Below are 12,144 nucleotides of genomic sequence, written 5' to 3' on the forward strand. Positions count from 1 at the left end.
CATATCATCATATGAAAGGATGTACAGCTAATGGAGATAACAGTCAACAACAAAGATCATGTAGAAAGATTAAACCACATAACAGTCATGTACAGCAATAAAAGAATATTAGTCTCAATATGAGTTAGCCATTCTAATATTAGCTGCTAAAGCAGAGGCCACCATAGGGAGCAGGAGCTAGAGGCCAGAAAGTCAAGAAGATGCTTTTTTTTAATCTAAAGCAACCCCAGTGAAAAGAAAGCTATTTTTCAGCTGCAGGACCTACCTAAAAATGCTTGCATGCATCTAGTGGAGAATTGATCTAGCTAGTCCCTCCCCCATAAAATCAAACAAACAGGCTACTAAAGCAGAGGCCAGTGCTTAGGCCTAGATTCATCAAACTATTGCATGTGATAGGAAGAGGGGCATGTTTTATGGTAATAGCACACTTTGCAATAAATAAGCTATCATAGTGCTTTGTATAAGTATTACCACAGAGTGTGATAACTTTTTGCACGAAGTGCCACAACTGCTGTAATTCCTACCTATAACCACAGGGAGAGGGAGAGAGAGAGAGAGAGAGAGAGAGAGAGAGAGAGAGAAAGAGAGAGCAAGAGAGAGAGAGAGAGACTAGCCCTAATGCCCTCATACTAGGTAGGTATTACTATTTATACCTCTATATGAGGCCCACCTAGTTACTCAAGGTGAGGTTTAGGTAGGAGTGTAGGGGTTAGGGGCCACTTTGACATTCAGAGTGAGACATACGAACAGAACAGTGCTCTCTTGTGAAGATTTGATGACCTTCGGAATGAGAAAACTCACCCAAAGATGAGATTTGTGCAATGTTCTCTCAACCTAGATTGATGGACTCTCTACCTGGGTGGTAATACATATGCGAAGTGCTATGATAGCACACTTTGCAATAAATAAGCTATTACCATAAAACATGCCCCTCTTCCTATCGCATGCAATAGTTTGATGAATCTAAGCCTTAGAGAGCTCTTGGGGAGGTGTACTTATAGTATATAAAACATCAGCTATTAGAAGAGCAGGATATCATGCTGCCCTATTGAGATTGTTATATTGATGATGAATTTTACTTTATTGCTTAGAAGGAAGTGTTATTGTTAGCTATGAGATGCTGCTTCATCATGATCCCTAATGAGAGTAGGCAATGGAGTGAGCAGTATTATTTACTTTTTATTTTTCTATTATGTTGTATTGATATTTTATATTATTCTCTGTAAACTGCTTTGGATCCCCTTTTGGGGGTAAAATGCAGTATATAAGTTTGAAGCAGAAATAGAACTAGTGCATTTATCCTTGGTGAGATGTTTTATTGCTTTAAATCTTTAGTATAGATCCTTGACTGGTTTCTTAACTGCATTTTCTTCCATAAACTCTACTGGTTAATTATAATTAAGGACATGTGAACCTTTAAACTTTTGGTTTGGAAATACATTTGCAAATTTTAAATAAAATCCATGATTTGCAGATTTATTTGGAAAACCAATAATGGCCTGATTTCTTTGATATTCTCAAAAGGTTCTTCGGAATAGTGGGATTAAAATATTTTGCTGTTCTTTGCCTGCGTAAATTATCTGGATTACAATTTAATTTTTTTAATTTATACTGGTATTTCATTTTTTGTGATTGGTCAGCTACTTCAAAGTGGATTACATTCAAGTACAGTAGGTATTTTCATATGTCCAGAGAGCTTACAATCATAGGGGTATATTTACTAAGTTGGGTTAGATGTTTACCACACGGTAAACATCATTTCCCACATGGTAAATGCCTAAACGCAGCGATATGCACAATATTTAGAATACTGCATGGCATTTTACATCAAACAACATCAAAATAGTAATAGGCGGCTTTGCATGCAAATGCTTTGCAAGTGTATGCAAAGCAGCATCATTACTAGGCAATTTTATGATAATAAAATAATACGGCTTGCCTAAAAAAGTGCAAGCTGCATTATTTTCATAAACAGCTAAGTTGTAGCTAACTTTCCCTGGGAGCATTAGGATGCTAACGCACATCCTGATACTCCTGGGCAGTGTCTTAAAAGGCCCAAGCAGCCCAAATGAAACCCTGCCCAAAAAGTAAAAAAAAAAAAAAAAAAAAAGCCAGGGGTCTTGAATAGACTTAGTTTTTGGGTACTTGCCAGGTTCTTGTGGCCTGGATTGGCCACTGTTGGAAACAGGATGCTGGGCTTGATGGACCCTTGGTCTGACCCAGTATGGCAGCTTCTTATGTTTCTTATGTTCTTGAGAAACCCCCCCCCCCCCCTCCCAGGGGTGATCCCAAGGCACTAAAAGTTAAAAAATAAAATAAAATAAAAGTCAGGCAGCAAAGGCCCTTCCCCTTCCCAAATCTACCCCAGCCTCCAACCCACCCCAGGCCTTAGTACCCCCCTCAGGCCTCATGGTCCCCTACCCTAGCTCCCTCCCTCTGACCCCTGTCCTGGTCATACCTTGGAAGCTCTGGCGGGTAGTGGGCCCTGGAGCATTCCCTAGGATCCAGGTTATGTGCCAACTGAAGAAAAATGTGCCGGTCAGCCACTTATCAACTTATGACCCTATATAGTGTAACTTTTCAGCTTTATTTGTTTTGGTTATGTTTTTATGAATTGTTAATGATTTGTTTTACTTTTGTGATTTGTGCATGATTGGCTCTACCCTGCTTTGGTCAGCTCTTTTTAGCATTGGGAAAGCGGTTATGAATAATTTTGAAATAAATAAATATTTTTTAAAGCAAAACTGCTGGAGCTGCAACCAAAGTATTAATTTGAGTTAATTCTATTGTGCAAACAAATAGCTATAGTTAATATATGCCCCAGTTCATGTCAGCAGATAACGTTTGCAAGTAAGCAAAGGCCTTGATGTATAGGCATGCAGCATAATTTAGCTGTAATTGTAAATTAATGAAATATACACAATGTTGAACACATATTATAAATAAAAAAGACATAAAGAGCAGCATTAATTTCTGAGTACTCCCAAAAGTTGTACAGAAAAGCAGAAAATACTGCTTTTCTGTACATCCTTCTATTTAATATCATTACAATATTAAGTAGGAGGAAGGAAAACTTTAAGAAAGTTAAAAAAAAAATAAAAGTTTGAAAAATAGTGCCAGCAGACAGGTTCGGGAAACGGATGATCAGTTAACAAGTGTCCATTTCCCGAACCCGTGGCTATGCGCTGATTAGGAAAACGGGTGCCGATAAATTTAACATCTGTTTTCCTAACCGGCGGGATTCTGCTGCCAAGGAGGCACTAAGGGCGTGCAAGTGAACCTAGTGCCTCCTTGACAACGTGACCCCTAATTTAAATATTGCATGGCACCCCCAGGAGAGGTGCCTGGGGCGCTCTAGGAAAGCAGGTGCTGAATGCTCAGCACCTGCTTTCAGCGTTCTTTTTTTGCATCAGCCCCTAATATACTCTGTCTCTCAGGCTTCCACACATAGGCATAGATATACATAGGCACACACATACAGGTTCACGCAGATAGGCACACACACGCATACAGACTCGCACATACAGGCTCCCACTCACACATACATAAACACACACATAGGGTGTCTTCTTCAGGCATTGCCAGACCCCTTCTTTAGTCGTCATAGTATGGGATCCACTGCAGCCCTTTCCTTCTTTGACTGCTGTGGGATGGGAACTGCAGAAATCATCCTGCAGGCCTCTGCTTCTAGTGTTGGGCAGCTGTGATTACATGAGCCTGAACTCTAAATGGTGGACCATGGCCTACCCAGGCCCACCCTTGGCTGTGCTACTCTTGTGGATTCTGAACTGGTTAAAAGACAGGAAACAGAGAGTAAAACTAACTGACTATTACTCTCAGTGGAGGGTGGTAAATAGTGCAGAGCCCCAGGGATCTGTACTGGAACTGGTGTTTTTTTAGTCTTCTATAACAATCTCTATTTAGCGTTCTCTAGAGCTGAGCAATAAGAGACATCTAATATTCTGTCAATGTAGTTTATGGAGAGGTTTTCCTAAGTTTCTGTATGCTTGCTGTTAATTACTTAACAAAATAAAACAATATTTATTATTTACACTGTTTTGTTCAATTTTAAAATTTATAGCTGTTATGGACCTGAACAATGCTGGGCAATTTTAGTTATTATATAGATCTCTATCTGTATCTATACCTATATTTATACACACACACACACACACACACATGCTTACATTTGTGTATATGCATATATTTATGTGTATACATATACATACATACATGTATATATAGGTAGCAAAATATGGCAGTGCTATAAATATGAAAGACAAGTAGTTATAAAGTGAAAACACACAATCAATAATAAGAACTACTGTCATAAATATCAAGCAGAGATATAGATTAATTATTAAAAACAAGTATTTAAAGAAAGTGGAAAAAAAACTTTTTAGAAAGGGAATAAAGCCAGATCATAACCTACTACTCTATGGTAGCAAGCAGACTTGTAGGAATGTCACACTGAACATGCCAACAGGCCTCAAACAAATGTAATCAACTCTGGCAAAAAAAAGCCCTTAATCAATATAATGAAAAATGCACTTAAATAACCCCAAACTGGAATTCTATAATAGGAAGTCTTTACATGAATAAACAAGTATATCAATAGCTGCGATGTTGGTTGAGAGAAAATGCTTCAAAGAGTGCCTCATTAGAACTTAGCTTAAAACACTTTAAATTAGCGGTGAACAATTGTTGCGTAGGAGGTGGATCCTTGGGCTGAGATGGGGTTGACGCAACCCATAGGCAAGGGCCTATGTATCCCCACCATCAGCAGGAGGAGTGGGCTGAAGCTGGAGGCCACTGGAGCTTCACCTATACCAGCCCACGTTGCCCTAGGGTGAGCCTTCGGGTGCTGGGGCTGAAAGGACATAGGCGGACCTCGAGGTTGGGTATCAGTAGTAGCTGGCTCAGCCCAGAGCCAGCAGGTGGTATGATCCTATACCGGACAAGATGCGGAACGGAAACCCAAGCACCAGGGAACAGGAGGATACTGAAGGTGCCTGAGCAAAGGGAGGCTGAAGCCTTAATAGTCCGTGTCCAGAGGAGAGGGACAGAGTTGTCACTGTCGAACTTGAGTAGAAGCGGGTGGCACTTGGAAGGTGTAGCAAGCAACGTGGAACTCTGGCCCCAAGAGATTCTGAGGCGAAATCGTACATAGCAAAGTTCAAGGCACAGAGAAACAAGCGTGGTCAGACATAGCAGTGGTCAGGGCACGGAGAAAGCAGGCTTGGTCAGATGTAGCAATGGTCAAGTCACGGAGAAGGCAAATGTGGTCAGATGTAGCAATGGTCAGGCTTGGAGTAGGCAGGCATGGTCAGGCGTAGCAGAAGTCAGGCTTGGAGAAGGCAGGTAGGTGAAATCAGGCAAAGCAGTGGTTAGGCTTGGAGAAGGCAGGTAGGTGAAGTCAGACGAAGCAGTGGTCAAAACCAGGAAGTCGATCAAACACAAGATGAGACAAACAGGGGAATAGGAACCAGGAACTTGGAGAATTAGGAACACGAACAAACAGGTACTGTAGCAACGAGTGCTCAGAAACCAGGAATAGGAGACCAAGGAGACCTGTTGCAAAGGTGACACTGAGGAGCACGGCCTGAGTATTTATGTGCTGACGGATCTGACGTCAACATCCGGGTCCGTGGCCAGGTTCCTGCCGCTGGCCCTTTAAATCTTTCACTGATGAGCGCACGCGTGCCTAGGGAGGGGCGTGGTGCTGCTGGCGGCGTATCTCCGCGAGGCCCGTGGAGAGGCCCGAGGTGTGGAGGCATCCTGGCTGGAGATCCCAGGAAATGGAACAGGGCTGGAGGTGCTGGCGGGGGTCTGAAGTCGAGACCGGCAGCCCACTGCCGCCAGTGATGAGGAGCTGGAGCCTGAAGCCTGTGCAGAGCAGTGAGAGGGCCGCACCGCGGGGCTGCTGCGGGCGGCGAGCGTAACAACAATACTGTGTAAAGGAGATATTTAAATGTGCCTTATTGCAGCACAGGGTTGTAACAGCATATTAATAAACCGAACTGAAGATCCTTGTTTCGCCAATCAAGATGGCTTCCTCAGGGGAATGAAAAAGATTACCCACTGGCTGTTAGGAAGTGAAGCACAAGTATTAGAGTCCATCCTTTAGAAAGCAGGGAATTTTCAAAACGTTTATTGCTGAATGATGCAAGCACTTCTCAAGTCTCCCATGTTGTATCTCTATCTCTACTTGATATTTATGACAGTAGTTCTTGTTATTGATTATATAGATAGATAGATAAAGATATCAAAGTAGAGCGATTGATCTATTATGAGGCATGGAACTATGGGTGGAATTGTCCTTCTCACTTTCATTTTCCTTCCCCACTCCATTGATCCACAGTTCCCATTCCTTTTTCACTTTTCTCTGCCAGGATAAATCACCCCCATCCCTAGGATTTGCTAGCACCACACACAGTTCTTCATACCACAAGACTGTCTGGAGTGGCAACACGCAGTACAGGAATCTTGAGGTTGTTAAGGCAGGTATCAAGGATGGGGGAACGGTGAGGGAGGGGTGACCAAAAAAAACCAAAACATAACAGGGAAAGGGCCAGAATGGAAGGGTAGGAGATAAGGGCAAGTATGGGGGAAGGCAGAATAGGGGTCATGGGACTAAGTGGTAAGAGGGGGCTGGCAGCGTGACAGGAGGGAAAATGGGGATGGACAGGGTGAAACAGAAGGCTGAAAGGATGAGTTGGTTTAGGGTCTCAATTGTATTTGGAGTAGGGATTTGATGAGAGGTAACAGATAGGGTTGCCAACTCAGGAGGAATATATGCCTGTGAATATCTATCTATCTATTTATTTATTTAGTGTTTTTATATACCGATAATCGTTTGGAAATCAGGTATGGATTAAAATGATTATGTGACTTTGTACAGCAACTGAAACAGAACCATTTATACACCTATATTCCAGGGCACTGACAGTGTTTTCAGCTGACTTTTCTCTGTAACTGCAGACAAGGACGTGACTAAAATACTGTACTGAAGCAACAGGATCAAATTACTTTTTCGTGCCATGTCCACAGTGATGATATATCTACAGTCCTGAACTCCTGAGTATGTATTTGGATGTGTTACAGACTAAAGGCGGGATGTCAGAGTGCAAGCATGTTCAGAATATTATGAATCTGTTGTAACTAAGATCTGGACAAACAGGGCTAGTGCTAGCTTTTTGGCCACTCAGTGAGAGCAATTATTGTGCTGCTTCCTCATCTTTTCATTCAGTCTCTATCTTGGGCCCACCAAAAATGCTCAGCTCCTTCCAGCAACCTAAACTTTAAAAACTGTCAATCCTCGCTCCACCCTCCAGGTCTTTAACCCCCTCTTCTGGAACCCATGGTCAGTGCAAGAGTATTAGGTGCCTTAGGCAACCCTCATACCCTTGGCAACACCTTACCCCCCCCCCCCCCCCCCCCATGCACACAGTTAATTATGCATTTATAATATCAGCTTTTACTTGATAAAGAATATTCAAAAAATAATCTTCTGAGGTAAAAATATCACAACATGCACATTACGTTTACATGTACTGCTATGGTGCCAACCAGAAAACCCTGCAAAAAAAAGACACTTAGAACCTATTTGGCAATGAGTAAATTACAATTCAAATGTAACAAATCTCCCACACCAAAAACAGCACTGACTGCCAGCACTTACAAAGCCTAGCTATGATAAGGCAACTATTACACCAAGCCCTAAAACACCAATATACCTTCTGCAAAATATAACACCAGGCCCTAATGCACCAATACACCTTCTATTAGCAAAACAGAATGAACCAAGCTGCTATAGATTCCTACATGTTAGCAGAATACCTCTCCTCAGTCACACAGGCAGACCCTAACCAAATATAGAAAAAATAAGCCATAAAATATAATAGAAATATGTGAACAAAAACTGAACTGGAAACCGCTACAAGTCTGCATGTAGTGCAACAATGGAAAAACAGAACCATCACCAATCCTCAGTCACTAAACAATAAAATCAAGAAATATAATAAATACATTAATCATAATAGAATAAACTTACTAATAAAAAGAATATTTCAAAACAGCTGATGAATGGAAGATTCAATAAGTAAAAACTCATACAATTTGTTTTAAATTTCCCAAACATCAATAAAACAGCAAATAGCCCCCAAAAATTAAAACTAATAAGGATAAAATAATGTATACTCTCTATACCTGGGAGCTTTTGATTTCCAACCACTCTGAGTTTATTGTGGATTAGAAGAAGAGGGATACACAAACTTTTTCCTCCCTCTCTCATACATATAGATATCTATACATACACACATATGCTCCTTCTACCTCTCAGACACACACACACACACACACATAATGTTCTCTCATACACACACATGCTCCCACTTAGATACACATGTTCACACGTGCATGCTCCCTCTTACATATACATGCTCACACATACACTCACCCTCTTTCACACACCTGCTCAGAAACACGCACATGCTCACACATGCTCCCTCTTAACATACACATACTAACATACACACATAAGATCCCTCTCTCTCTCACACATATCTGCTCAGACACAGACATACACCCTTTTTCTCACACACACACACACACACGCACACGCGAAGAGAATTGGCAGGCCTGGACTCCCACCCACTCGGAGAACATTCTATGCTTCAATACCACAACATTTCCTGATATAAGCTGCAGAATTTACTGCTTCCTACTATTTATACCTCTTACTCCATCTCCCTAGAGCTTGATCTCTTCACTTGTTTCAGTTCTCTTTCCCACATACATGCTCAGATAAACAAATTTGCTCCCTATCACACACACATGCTCAGTCTCTCACACACACACACATACACACACACACACACACACTTACTATGATGCTCAGCACGACATACTATGATGCTCAGACACATGCACAGTAGCTCCCTCTTTCACACACACCAAAGTCTCTTTTGGCAGTCCAGGGCCGCCTTCTTCACTTCTGCCATGGGGCAGGTTGGGAACTTCCTCACAGCCTTTTTTGTTCTGGCTGCATGGCAGGTTGGGAACCGCCAGGCGGCCCTGCAGCTCCCTCATCTTGGTTGCGTAGCGAGTTGGGAACCATTGGGAGGCTCCTGACCCACTGGACAGCTTTGCAGCATTGGCTTCTTCAGACTGCCTGGTGGGTTTGGAATTGCCAGGTGGACAGCGGCCTCTTTCTCATCTTGGGCATTTGGTGGATTGTGGTCCGGTGATGGCAGTGGCATTCTTTTATTTTGGTTGACGGTCCACGGCCTTCTCCTAACTTAGGGCCCCGGTGTCTCCCAGGCTGCCGCTTCCTTCAGGCTGCCACCTTGTGCAAGTGCACAGCTTGCACAGTGGGTTGTGCCAGCCTTGTGGGGAAAAATGTGTTTCATGCTGAAGTGATAGATCATGACATATCATCTACCCATAATATTTATTTTGATGGAATATAATCATTCTGTCAGTGGCAAATTTGCCCTACTGCAGAAAACTTTACTAGGAAGGAAGAATAGTCTAGTTAGTTAGAGCATTTGAATTTGAAAGAGGAGAAATTGTGGGTGATTAGTCAAAGACTCATATTTGTCACTGACTTTTTGTAGGCTACTCCTCCTGGAAGTAGAGCATCAGCATGTCCAGGCCAGGGTGAAAGAAAGAATAAAAGGACAGTTACTGTGGATGTCAGACAGAACAGAATGCAACAGCTGCCAAGTAGGAAAGAAGGCAGCACATACAATTGCACCTCCAATAGGGGGCATTTTCTCACCTCCAGAGCAAACCTCCTGGAATGTGTGCATGCATCCACAGGTGGCATGCCTAGATTGCAGGACACCAGCCCTTTGGAGAGGCTGCTGCACACTATGGATACTTAGGGGGAAAGAAAAGATGTGAGGAAACCATTATCAATAACATTAAGAAACATGGAAAAAAAAAAGTCTGTACAGAGAGGATGCACAGAAAAGAGAAGACATACAATGTAACTAACAAAAAAAAGACACATATCACGGCAGAAACGCCATATACCTTTCTATTGATTACAACTAAGGACCACAGTCTCAGCACAGAAAGGAAACATTGAAATAGCGATCCTCCTATACACACACACACACACACATACACACACACACGTGCTCGCGCGTGCACACACGCACAACTAAGAGAGCTAGATGGAAGGAGTATGTACTTTGGAAAAATTGGATCAAATGAAAAAAAAAAAAGGCAGGGGAATACAGTAGGTCACATATTAAAATACTAGACAGAGACAGACAGCAAATGAAAAGATACATCAGACATGTACAGGGAAATACTGAAAAGTTGGATCTGTTCAACCATGCTCAGCTGGTTCTTCGAGTCTTCATCGATATGAGTCTTTTATAAACCAACAGGGCACTATAGTCCAGGGCTTCTCAAACCTGTCTTGGGAAACCCAAAGCCAGTTGGGCTTTCAGGACATCCGCAATGAATATGCTTGAGATAAATTTGCATATCATGGAGACTCTGTATATGGGGTGGGGTCCCCAGGACAGATTTGGGAAGCCCTGCTCTAGTCCTTTTTACTTTTATTACCTGATATCCAGGATGCAGCATGTCTTGATCTGTAAATGAGACTAAGAGTAGGTGCCTCATGGAGTCTGGATTGGTCTGAAAAACATAAAAAAGAAGACACTCAGTTGGCTGAGTCCAACAAGTGTAAATTAAAGTATCACTCTAGAGAAAAGACTTACTTTCTCACTAGTAGCACTCTGGACTCATCAACAGAGTGTGCAGACCCGATTTTTCTCAACAGAAAGAAAGGAGGCAAGTCACATTAAACTTAATGAAATCGGTAGGAGGACCCACCAGTTATAGTTCTTCTCCTCCCAGTAGGGGTCCCAGAGGACTACCTTGAGGAACACTTGTGGGTGTTGACTGGGATGGTGAAGCAGGGCACCAGGGCAATTGCCATCATAGGCATAAGCATTTTAAAGGTCCGTGTCTGTCTGTGTTGAGCAGGCACAGCCAACAGATATGTTGTGCTCATTAGTGATTCCAAACAGTAGGCTTCAGAGAATGGGCAGGAAGAGTAAGAGGCAACCTTTGCATTTGGCCTTGTATGTATTCATTTCTGTGTACATGGCATGGTTGCTTCCTTGAGTAGGTGTGTAGGGCATCCTAGTCTAGATGGCATTATGACAGCCTGTATGTTTGATGCCTGAGTAACTGACATCAAACAATTCTGTTACCATAAAGTCCTGGGTTTTTAGTGTTAGCTAGTTAATGCAGGATGGTTAGTGGGAAGGATCCATTCAAATACAGGCCCTCGTTCTGCAGGGTCTAGAATGGCAACCCCCGCCAGTGATGCTATATAGCAGCTCCCTTGCTACAGCTTGGGAAGCAGTCCCTTTTGGTTAGTACACAGTACAGATGTTTTGACTGTCCTGTCTTCCTGACTGAAGCACAAAGAGTCCTGCTTCAAGGATCCCTCCCATCTGAGATCTCAACTGACAAAAGGAAAGAGTTGTATCAGAAACATAAGAATCTAGAAACCAACTAACTATAAGTAAAGGCAAAGCCAAACATCTTTGGAGTCACCCATCTGGTTCTTCTAAACCCCTAGGAGAGAGAGAGAGAGAGAGAGAGAGAGCTTATCTCTCTGTGCAGTCAGTAACCTGGTATTTTAGGCAGTTGGGAGGGTTGACCTGGCCATCAAAGGGACACCCTGTACCATCTGGGGACAACTATTTTTCCAAAGCAGTGTAGGGTAGTAGATACCCTAGGGCTGGCAACAGACATTCCTGCAGAGATTGAGGAGAATTCAGTAAAGTACTAATCCAGTGATGCTGTGGATCAGTATTGTGCCATTATACAACCATTTGCAATAGAGATGTGAATCGGAACCGGAATTACAAAGCTGCAGTACTCAATATCACTGAATACTGTGGTATTTTCCTTGGTAGTAAAATACTGCAACTTAGGTGCCCCCCAGTAGAGATTTTGTGATGTGGCCCCACAGTCTGGGGCTACCATCTTCTTAAAGGCCTCAGCAAACCCCCTCCCCCCACTATTGCCAAAACTCTGGGGATCCCAAGAGGCCTCACCCCATCCCCACTCCCTGCCACTCCATTAGTCACCTGAAGTGACAAGAAAAGG

The 12,144-nt window shown here is 42.7% G+C and overlaps 1 protein-coding gene across 2 annotated transcripts in view; it reads right to left on the reverse strand.

The window, feature by feature from the left end:
• Positions 1-12,144, reverse strand: part of MEOX2 (mesenchyme homeobox 2) — a 142,694-nt gene that overhangs the window by 57,663 nt on the left and 72,887 nt on the right. Inside the window, exon 2 of one of the 2 annotated variants that reach the window (XM_029589007.1) lies at positions 10,582-10,656. The exons of the other annotated variant lie outside the window; for it this stretch is intronic. Coding sequence (XP_029444867.1) covers positions 10,582-10,656 — 75 coding nt within the window. The remainder of the gene's footprint in view (positions 1-10,581; positions 10,657-12,144) is intronic. 2 annotated transcript variants of the gene reach the window in all.

The sequence above is a fragment of the Rhinatrema bivittatum genome, chromosome 2 (assembly GCF_901001135.1).
Source record: "Rhinatrema bivittatum chromosome 2, aRhiBiv1.1, whole genome shotgun sequence".
Taxonomy (NCBI): Eukaryota; Metazoa; Chordata; class Amphibia; order Gymnophiona; family Rhinatrematidae; genus Rhinatrema; species Rhinatrema bivittatum.